Below are 11,261 nucleotides of genomic sequence, written 5' to 3' on the forward strand. Positions count from 1 at the left end.
TCGTCCCTCTTTGCGCCTCCGTCAAGGCTGCCCTTTCTCATCCTCCTTCTATTGCCGGCCAAGCTTTCAGACCGGCTCTGGATGTGAGGGAGGATGAGTCCATCTTTGCTGACATCCCTGCCAATGGCGGTACTTTAGGGTATCGTCTTCTGAAGGGACTTCAGCTACCTTTTGACCGTCCTGCCGACAAGTTGGTCGCCCCTGCTGCTCAATTGGCTCACGACCTCGTTGTGGTAAGCCTTCTTTTTACTTCTGTTCTCGTCGTCTTTCTCTCTCTTTTTTTTTTTTTTTTTTTTTTTTTTTTTTTTTGATCTTTTGTGCTGTGCTTTTTAGGCCGGGAATTCTGCTGTTGAGCTTATAGCTCAATACTTGGAGTACCAGCGTCTGGCTGAGAGCGCTGGTGGAACCATCCAAGGTTTGGAGGCCGACAAGGTTGGCCTTTCTGCTCAGATCTCTCAATTGGAGGCCAGCCTGGAATCTGAGAAGAAGGCTAAGGCTGAGGCTGACAAGGAGCTGGGGGAGCTACGCTTGAAAGCCAAGGAGCTCGAGGACCTGCGGCTGAAGAATTCCAACTTGGAAGTCGCTCTCAAAGCGTCCCAGGATGAGAAGGAGACTGCTGCGAAGGAAGCTGCTGCTGAAGCTCATCAAGTTGCTGTGGCGGACTTCAAGAGGTCTGAGGAGTTCGTTGGCCTTCTCGGCGAGCGATATGACGGGGCTGGGTGGCCGCTAAGAGGTGTGTCTGCCACTCCCATCCAAGCTTTGATTGGGAGCAGATGGAAATCGCCTTTGGCGAGGGTGTTCACAGGCAACCCTTAGCGGACGAGCCCTATATCTGCTCCGAGGAGGTTATTGCCAACATTTTGCCTACTGCTGAAGATGATGCGCCTCCTTCATGAAGACTTTGGCGGTCATCTTCAACCTCCTCAATAGCGTCCAATAGTTTGTAATAGTTTAGATTGTCAGCCTTTGAATGGCATGTAAACTAATTTTTGACTTTTGTTACTGGATCCATAAATGCCTTGTTTTGAGTGGCTGACTAATTTTGTTTGTAGTTGGCCGCCAAGCCAGTAATTTATGATTTTCCTTTGATACACATTCTTCTCTTATTTAATCCGAAGCTTTTGTGCCCGTTGCTCTATGTTAGCCATATTTCTATTTAACTTTTCTGTTTTGCAATAATTGTTTGGCCTGTTATTTGGCCGCCAATGCTTATGTTGCCTGTAATATGGCCATTTAGCGTCTATTTTGCCTGTTATATGGCCGCTAATGTTTATGTTACCTGTTATATGGCCATTTAGCGTTTATTTTGCCTGTTATATGGCCGCTAATGTTTATGTTGCCTGTTATATGGCCATTTAGCGTTTATTTTGCCTGTCATATGGCCGCTAATGTTTATGTTGCCTGTTATATGGCCATTTAGCGTTTATTTTGCCTGTCATATGGCCGCTAATGTTTACTTAGCCTGTCATATGGCTGATATATGTACTTAGCCTGTCATATGGCTATTAACCCTATCTAGCCTATTATGTGGCTGATATGATTACTTAGCCTGTTATATGGCTTAACATTTGTAACAATCATTTTACTTAGCGAAAATATGGATAATGATGAGCAAACATAAACAGAATGTCGGAACGCTAACGGAGTTTTATTTATGTATAATGCCATCAAAGGCTCCTGGCCCATTACATTTCTTTTGAATTATACATAATATTTCTTAAGGACGTCAGCATTCCAGCAGTTCTTCAGCTCTTTCCCATCCATTCCTTTGAGAATGAAGGATCCCGGACCTATCTTTCGAGCTATGATATATGGGCCTTCCCAATTGGCAGTTAGCTTACCCTCTGTGTGAGCTTTTCCGGTGGCGGCTGTCCTTCGCAGAACTAGCTCGCCTTCAGCTAACGGTCTCTCCAAGACCTTCTTGTTGTAGGCTTTACGGATTCGGTCCTTGTACATTGCTGATCTCAATTCCGCTTTTAACCTTATCTCAGGCAAGAAATCCAAATCCTCTTTCAGTGCCTGATCATTCCTTTCCAGGGCCTGATGTTTTATCCGATAGGTGGGCAAGCCTACTTCTACTGGCAACACTGCTTCTGCCCCAAATGTTAGCTTGAAAGGGCTTTCCCCCGTCGCTTCTTTCTCAGTTGTCCTATTTGCCCATAGAACAGCCGGTACCATCTCGGCCCATTTTCCCTTAAACTCATCGAGCTTCTTTTTTAAGGCGTTCAGAATTTGCTTGTTGGCGGCCTCTGCCTGACCGTTACTCTGAGGATGGCACACTGCGGAATATGCAAACTTCACGCGGAAGTCCGAGAGAAAAGACTGAATGGGCCTACAGTCAAATTGGACTCCGTGGTCGAATACGATCGCGGCCGGGATGCCAAACCTAGTCATAATGTTCTGCCAGATGAACTTTTTTACTTGGTTGGCCTTTATCTTCGCTGTCGGCTCCGCTTCGATCCACTTTGTGAAGTAATCAATGCCCACATCAAAAAACGCCTTCCTCCCGTCGCGGTTGTGAACGGTCCCAGAATATCCATTCCCCACTGAGCGAATGGTATCGGACACAGAATGGGCTGTAAGTCATTGGCGGGCCTATTTATCACCGGTGCAAACTTCTGGCACTTATCACATCTTTTCACATAGCCTTGCGCATCGGACAACATGCTGGGCCAGTAGAATCCAGCCCTGAGTGCCTTTAAAGCCAGTGCTTTACCTCCAATGTGGTTCCCACAGACACCCTCGTGAATTTCTCATTATCTTCACGGCCTCAGCAGATGTTGCGCATTTTAACAGTGGCAGGCTAAATGATTTTTTGTACAACTCATTCTGATATATCACGTACCAACTTGCTTGCTTCTGCAATTTTTTGGCGGCTGTGGGATCTGCCGGGAGCATTCCTGTTTGCTTGTACCTCACTAGCTCCGTAAACCATTCCCCTTGCTGGTCAATGCTGTATACCATGGCCACTTTCTGCGCAATGCTTTTTTCCTTGAGGATGTCAACCGTGACCATCCCTTCCACCTGGAATGAGTCTGAGCTAGCTAACTTAGATAGGGAGTCCGCCTTCATGTTCTCAGCCCTTGGAATCGCTTCTACTTCGAACTGCTCAAGCTGTGCTATTATTTCCTTGGCTTTTTCCACATACTTAACCATGTTGGGCTCTCGGACCTCAAATTCTCCTTTAAGCTGACTGCTAACCAACTGTGAATCTGTTTTAAGAGGACGCTTTTAGCTCCTGCTGCAATGCACATTCTCAAGCCAGCAATGGCTGCTTCATATTCTGACTCATTATTTGAGGCTGGGAAAGTGAATTTGATGGCGTACTCGAAGGTGTTTCCCTCTGGGCTGGTTATCACAATACCGGCCCCAGCTCCGCTCGCAGCCGAAGATCCGTCCACCTCCAGCAGCCATGATTCTTTTTCTTTTATCTCTGCCTCTTCGTAAGCCTCCGTCATAAAATCCGCCAGTGCTTGTGCTTTTATGGCCGTTCGCGGCTTATACTGAATATCATACTCCGACAATTCAATGGCCCATTTCAATAAGCGCCCAGAGGTGTCCATCTTTTGCAGAGCTTTTTCCAACGGCTGATCTGTCAACACCTGAATTGGATGACAGTCAAAATAGGGCCTTAACTTCCGAGCCGCTACAATGACCGCCAATGCCATTTTCTCTATCTGCTGATACCGCTCTCGGGCCGTTAAGGATATGGCTGACGAAGTATATTGGATGCTGCTGTTTTTCCCTTTCTGTTATCAGCACTGCCGCTACCGTTTTGGGGGAGGCCGAGACGTATAACTGCAATGTGTCTTCTGCCTCTGGCCTTGTTATTGTTGGCAGCTTTGCAAGGTGCTCCTTGACGGCCGAGAAAGCTTTGCTCTGCTCTTCTCCCCATTCGAACTTTTTATTCCCCCTTAGCAACGCGAAAAACGGAAGGGCCTTATCAGCCGACTTCGATATGAATCTCGTCAAAGCGGCCATCCTGCCCGTTAATCTCTGGATGTCCTTGACACCTCTGGGCTCCGGAAGGCTCAAAATTGCCTGAACCTTGTCCGGGTTCGCATCAATGCCTCTTTTGCTCACCATAAATCCAAGAAATTTTCCTGCTCTTACGCCAAAGACGCACTTCTTTGGGTTCAATTTCATGCTATATTTTCTCAATGTTTTGAATGTTTCTTCCAGTCCGTCAGATGCTCTCGGTCCGTTTTACTTTTGACAATAGAGTCGTCCACGTACACTTCTATATTACGCCCTTTCTGAGCCGCAAACACCTTGTCCACTAACTTCTGGTAGGTTGCCCCGCGTTTCTCAGGCCGAAAGGCATTGCCTTATAATTGTAAACACCTCCATCTGTGATGAATGCCGTTTTCTTGCGGTCCTCCTTCAACAAGCTTATTTGATGATACCCTGAGAAGGCGTCCATGAAACTCAGTAGTGCATGTCCGCTAGTAGAATCCACTAGCTGATCTATTCTTGGCAGAGGATAGCAGTCCTTAGGGCATGCCCTATTCAAGTTTGTGAAATCCACGCACATACGCCACTGGCCGTTGGCCTTCTTCACCATGACTACATTTGCCAGCCATTCAGGGTAGTCACAAGGCTCGATAAAATCAGCCGCTACCAGCTTTTCTACTTCCTCTTTAATGGCCTTATTCTTTTCGGCTGAGAAGGCTCTCTTCTTTTGCTTTACCGGTCGGACTGTGCTGTCGACGTTTAATCGATGGACCATCACGGCCGGGTCTATTCCCGGCATCTCGTCTGCTGAGAAAGCAAATATGTCAGCATTTTCCCTCAGGAGAGTTACCAGGTTTACCCGGACCTCAGGGTCCATGTCCATCCCGACCGCGACCGACCGAGCAGGATCATCTGCCAAAACTTCTTGTTTAGTCTCTCCATCAGGCTGTGGCCTCGGCTCATCCTCCGGCCGGGACTCCAACTCTTCTAGCGGCACCTCCTTACTCTTCCGGACAATGAGTACTTCCTCTTCTTCATTACTGTCATTCTTCTCCGCCTGAGTTCTTCTCATGGCCCTTCTTTGTTTTCTTGAGGGTGGCTCCGGATTTTCTACCGGGAACCTTCTGGCTGGTTGCCTTAGTGTTGTCAAGTAGCATGATTTTGCCATCTCCTGATTGCCCTTCAATCTTGATGTGGATCCGTCATTAGAAACATACAACATGGTCAGGTGGTAAGTTGAGACGACACCTTGGACGTCATGAATGAATGGACGTCCAATGATTGCATTGTATGCTCCCGGAACATCCACTACCAAAAACTCAGTCATGATGTCTCTGGCTGACTCATCCTCCCCAATACGTACTGGGAGTGAGATTAACCCTTCTGGCACCACTGATGCCCCTGTGAATCCAATGACGGGATATCGGACCGGCTTCAAGTATTCTCGGCCCAACATGAGCTTTTCGAATGTTGATAAGTACAGAATATTCGCGGAGCTTCCTCCATCCACCAAAATTCTATGTACCAGACAGTTTGAGACTTTTAGTGTTACTACCAGCGGATCATCATGAGGATACACCACATGCTTCGCATCTTCCAGGGTAAACGACATGGCCGGCATTGCCGGCGGATTCTTCCAGGGCAAGCTGGCGTTGAAGTTGACTTGATGTCGGAACTCCTTCAAACTCGCCTTTGCGCCGTTAACACTTCCTCCATGAACAGGTCCCCCACTGATAACATGGATCTCGCTGATCCTGGATTGAACATTTCGAGTCACGGGCTTTACCAGGTCACCCTCTTTTATCTGGGCCTTGTACTGACCGAAATACCCTCTTCTAATCAAATCCTCCAGGTTATCTTTTAAGTGCCGGCAGTCCTCAGTTATATGGCCGTGATCCCCATGGAAATCACACCATTTGCTTTTATCACGATTTTTATGGAACATCGGTTTCGGACGCTGCCATTTATCGCTATCCTTATTCATCAGAAAAATTTGGCTTCTAGAAGTGGTGAGTTGGGTATATGCATCGAACCTCTCCTTGCGTTAACCTCCTTCCCGGCCCTTCTTTTCACGATCCCTGCGATCGCGGTCATACCTTTCATTCTCCCCTTCGCGGTCATAACGGTCATTTCCCCTCTTGACCATATTCGACTCCTGCTTTCTTTCTTCACGGCCCCGATCTACTTCGCGGGCCTTATCCTTCTTCTTATCATCTTTCTTTCCGGACTCTCTGTTGCCTACAGCTTTATCAAATTCTTCCCCTCTTATATAGTCATTGGCCTTGCCAAGGACGGGACCCAGGGTTGTGTATGATTTCCGACCCAGATAATTCCGAAAAGGTGATCCCTCTTTGAGCCCAGTCATTAAGGCTAAGACGGCCACGTCTTGCTGCAGTCGAGGTATGGAAACTGCCTCAACGTTAAAACGGCCAATGTAGTCTCTCAGACTCTCATTTTCTCCTTGTTTGACTGACAGCAATTCCCCAGTGGTGCGTTCACGACGCCTATTGCTTACAAAGTGTGTACTGAACATGGATGACAGCAAAGAAAAGCTAGAGACGCTACCTGGCTTGAGACTTTTGAACCATGTCTGAGCTATCCCAGTCAAGGTTGAGGGAAAGACTTTACACCATATGGCATCGACTTGAGTGTAGAGGAACATGTGTCCTTCGTAAGCCGCGACGTGATCGTCGGGGTCTGATGTGCCATCATACTTAGAGGACGGCATCTTGATTCGCGTCATAGGATGATTCAATATTTCCAGAGTGAAGGGGGAAAGCTTAGGCTTGATCAAGAGGTGACCCCCAGCCGAATAGTTACTAGCACCGACGGTGCTGTACTCACGGCGGGAGTGACCCTGCGTTTCCTCTTCAGAATAGTATACCTCCTCAGTTTCCAGAATTTCCTCCTCATAATCAGATCGGTCTATTTTCTTCTCCATTTCCCGTCCCTCTCTTCCCAAGGACTGCATTTTTCGGAGCGGGGTCCCGTCCGCGTTCCTACCAGCCAGAGCCGGTGGTCGCTTACGTGTACCGCCAGAGGGTTGGGGAGGAGCATTTTGTTGAGGATTACCTGTCAGCATCTGGATAAATGATGCGACCGTTTGCAATTGCTCAGGAGAGAATTGACTTAGCTGTGCCAAGTTGAATGGTACGCTGGAGTTTGGGGTTTGATCCTCGTTCCCTGGTGTCCGGTAATGGAATTGCGGGTTTCCCAACGCACCGGTGATGACTGGCTGCGAGGAATTCTGGCCTTGCTCAAACTCAGGCTGACCATGGGTAGCGTTGTTTGTGTCTTCCATGACTGATACCTTAGAAAGGGTGAGGTCCCCTCCTTCTAGCGCCAGTTGTTTCGGTATCGAAAACGGTGCCGGACTCTTTGAGAGTTGTCCGACAGTAAATGGGTGTCCGTGAGGGATCTGCAACAATAACAAACGTGAGCTACCCTCGGGGGTGTTTCGAGGAAACCCCCTCCGACGCTCAAGTCAGCTAATTACTCAAGAGGATTCTAGAGAGAGAGAGAGAGTGCTTAGAGAGAGATATAGGCTATTTTTAGTATGAGAGAATGTACCTGCAGGAATAGTACTGGATGGCTATTTATAGGCGTACTATTCACCTGACAGGGCGTGTGATCTTGTGACACTTGTACTGTTGTGATTGATCTTGTCAGAGGGAAGATTCCCTTTACTTTGTCGTTTTCCCTGGCCGTGACGGCGGTCTCAGCATGAAGACAAAAGATGATGAATTTGGAGTGGTCCCCCCTTTTGTGAGCCCACGTCACCTTAATTTGCTCTCGGCCGATATGCAATGTCCGCTAGCAAATTTGGGTTACACCCATACACTAGAAAAGAAGCATGACGGGTTTAGGTTAATCCTCGGAGATTGTTTCATTCGAAATGCTTTGGATAGACCTTTAATGGACTGTATCTTTGTGAGGTCAATATACATTGCAAATTGTTGAAGATGTGATATTGATTAGAATTCAGTACTCTTGCAAAGGGCCAAGCTACATAAATCCTCATCACCAGGTGAGAATTAGTCGCACCCTAAAACAGAAATGAAAGAGATTGGAAGCATGAAGTATCTCAGTGCTGGAATTTTGGAAAATAATCTTCTACTGCTTATACTTTGTTTTATGTTTTTTGGGAACTTCAGCATTAGTTTGTTTTAGCTTTTCTACTGAATCCCAAGGGTGAGACTTTGGCTTTCAACTTTTACTGTAGCCTGTAGGAATTTTACTTGCAAAATGCAAATGTAATTAACTAATTATTCTCCTTGTCTCTGATTTGGAAGATAAAATGGCTGCTGAAACATGTTTTTGGACGTTGTATCACAAACTTAGGCGAGTGTATATTGATAAATCTGAGATGAATGGAACATCTAAAATTTGCTAATTCTATTAGTCAAAGCCCAATGTAAGTATTTTCTAGTGCAACGTAGCTACAAGTAGGCTTTTCTAGTGCAACGTAGCTACAAGTAGGCTTCCTGCGGGGTTAGAGTTTTCAATCTATTTTATCATGTAAAAAAACTCAAATGGACCCGGTGCGCACTAACTTAGTGTGCACCGGTTTGGTAAGATATTAATTTCATATAGTGAAATCTACAGAGATATAGTGAACTTATATACAATATAGTTTATTTCATTAACGGAAAACATAATGTGAAATTATATGCAATATAATAGAGGAATTAATTAAAATGTTTTAACATACATGAAGATCTAAGTTGCATAGTATATATCATGACACGTGTTCTAACATATAGATTGATTTAGTTTCTCCATGATATAGTGAGTTTCTGAATGATATAGTGAGTTTCTGCTTGATATAGTTTGTGTTTGAATGATATAGCGAGTTTCTGCATGATATAGTGAGTTTCTGCATGATATAGTGTGTTTCTGAATGATATAGTGAGTTTATGTATGATATAGTGTGTGTTTGAATGCTATAGTGACTTTCTGTATGATATAGTGTGTGTGTTTGAATGATATAGTGAGTGTGTCTGAATAATATAGTGAGTTTCTGCATGATATAGTGTGGGTCTGAATGATATAGTGAATTTCTGCATAATATAGTGGATTATTCAGTAATGATATATTATTTTGCCTGGTGCACACTAATGTTAACGTGAACCGGGTCCACACAAATCAGATTGTTTATCTTGATTTACCAGTTCAATTAAATGGATTAAGTTAGGATCGGTAGTATTCAAACGATTATGTGACATGTCTAATAACGAGGTAAGTTAGAGTTTGTTTTTCAACCCATTTGTTGTTGACTGTGATCATGAATTTGACCCAATCCGACTAGTTGTAGTTTTCAATCGTCAATGAAGAAATGAGATTAAGTTTAAGGTTTGAGCTACGGCTCGGACAAATATGAGAATAAGAAATTAAGAAAACAAATACAAATATGAAGAGAAGAAATTAGATGGTACTTCCAAGTACGTAGTAGTACGCTTTCCTACAAGAATTTTACCAATTCACTAGGATAAACAAGATTCACGATAAACTCTTGTGAGATACGAAGAAGAAACTATGTAGCTTGGTTGATGACAAACTACATACACTACAATGTGTTTGAAGGTTGTGTTTTACAATTAACAAGGAGAGAAATCTAGAAATGAACCTCCTTAATCCAGTATAAATGTTGTCTAACCTTGTTCCATATAATATAGTACTAGGGAAGATTTATAGAAGACTAGACTGAAATCATTCCATATATCATATCACATGAAGAGACATGCATCATTTCACGAAACAAAGTGTCTCATTAGTATGGTGCGGGCGCACCAAACTTCATGACAATAAAAAAGATATGCAGACGCGATGGTGTGGGGGAACTATTGTTGAATAAGCACCGTCCACTCTCTCTCCTCTTGGTTAATTATTACCACTACATTTAATACTTGGGTGAGTTTTTTCAAGCCACCTATTACCCCCACCCTACAAGCTATAGTTAGAAAGTTTGACATTTAGCAATTTTAGTGTGAAAGTTGTAAGATGAATAGTATGTTGTAGTAGTATAAATAGATGTAGTGCATTGCTTGCAAAGTGTGCAGCAAAAACCTACGTGAGTTGTGCCAAGCTCCAAAAGAGAGCATAGTAAAAGAGTTTGTAAGAGTGTGTAAGAGTTTCATGTAATAATTTAAGTAAGTTGCTTCCTTATTATATGTGAGCTATTATTTTTATAATCTCTTAAATTGTTTAATCTTTCCACATAAATTACCCCAAAATATCCTACAATTGGTATCAAGAGCCATTCGTTCCGTTAAATTTTTCGGGACCATTTTTTGGCAAATATCGGTCGGGGACTGATATTATCGCAACGGTATAGTCAAAAATATTTTTGGCTAACTTAACGGTCGGGGACCGTATTGCGAGGTGATTTTCCATTAGTGCACAGTCTGGGACTGTGAAGCTTGTTGGTCAGGGACCAAGCTTACTTGTGTATTGTCGGGCAACACCAAGTCACAAATGGCGGATATTGCTAGTTCGTCTAGTAATATTGAGAAACTCAACAATGGAAATTACAGTACGTGGAGTACACGTATGCAATTCTATTTGTTGGGACAAGATCTTTGGGGTATAGTCGGTGGTAGTGAAGTAACAATACCAACCGATCCAGAAGAGTTAAAGAAGTGGAAGATTAGGGCCGGAAGAGCCATGTACGTGCTAGCAGCAACCGTCGAGGACGAGTTGTTATACCGCATCAAGGATGCGAAGACACCCAAGGAGGCGTGGGACACCCTTGCAGCTCTGTTCTCTAAGAAGAACGATGCTCAACTTCAGCTTCTCGAGAATGAGTTGTTGTCGATCCAACAGAACAACATGACGGTGAACCAGTATTTCACCAAAGTCAAAACTTTGTGTGAGCAAATCACAAAGTTAGATCCTGAAAATCCTATCACAGAGACAAGGATGCGCAGGATTATTGTCCGCGGTTTAAAGCCTGTATATAGTAGTCTTGTCACGGCGATCCGAGGTTGGGCTACACAACCATCTCTAATTGAGTTTGAGAATGTGTTAGCCAACCAGGAGGCTCTAGAAAATCAGATGTCTGGAGTTTCCGTCAAGGATGAAGAGAAAGCTCTTTTTGGCAACAAGAAGTCAAATAAGGGAGGTGATAAGACAGCGAGTCAAGTAATCAACATGGCAAGTCAAACAGACAGTCATGGGGATTCAAAAAAGGACAAGTAGAGGAGGCTTCCATCGAGGGGGAGCTCGACAAGATCGACAACAGGATGAGAAGGAAGGGAAAATCAAACACGACGAGATGTCGTGTGTTATAACTGCAAGAAGAAGGGACA

General features: G+C 44.5%; 1 protein-coding gene and 1 pseudogene across 1 annotated transcript; both read right to left on the reverse strand.

Moving 5' to 3' along the window:
* Positions 1 to 4,157: 4,157 nt before the first annotated feature.
* On the reverse strand, positions 4,158 to 5,899 carry LOC130590831 (uncharacterized; annotated as a pseudogene).
* Positions 5,900 to 5,998: 99 nt separating this feature from the next.
* On the reverse strand, positions 5,999 to 7,255 carry LOC125495736 (uncharacterized). Its single transcript, XM_048640543.1, has one exon. It carries the CDS (start codon positions 7,253 to 7,255, stop codon positions 5,999 to 6,001), a length of 1,257 nt encoding a protein of 418 aa, XP_048496500.1.
* Between the last annotated feature and the right edge of the window lie 4,006 nt (positions 7,256 to 11,261).

This window comes from Beta vulgaris, chromosome 3, assembly GCF_026745355.1.
Source record: "Beta vulgaris subsp. vulgaris cultivar EL10 chromosome 3, EL10.2, whole genome shotgun sequence".
NCBI classification, from domain to species: domain Eukaryota; kingdom Viridiplantae; phylum Streptophyta; class Magnoliopsida; order Caryophyllales; family Amaranthaceae; genus Beta; species Beta vulgaris.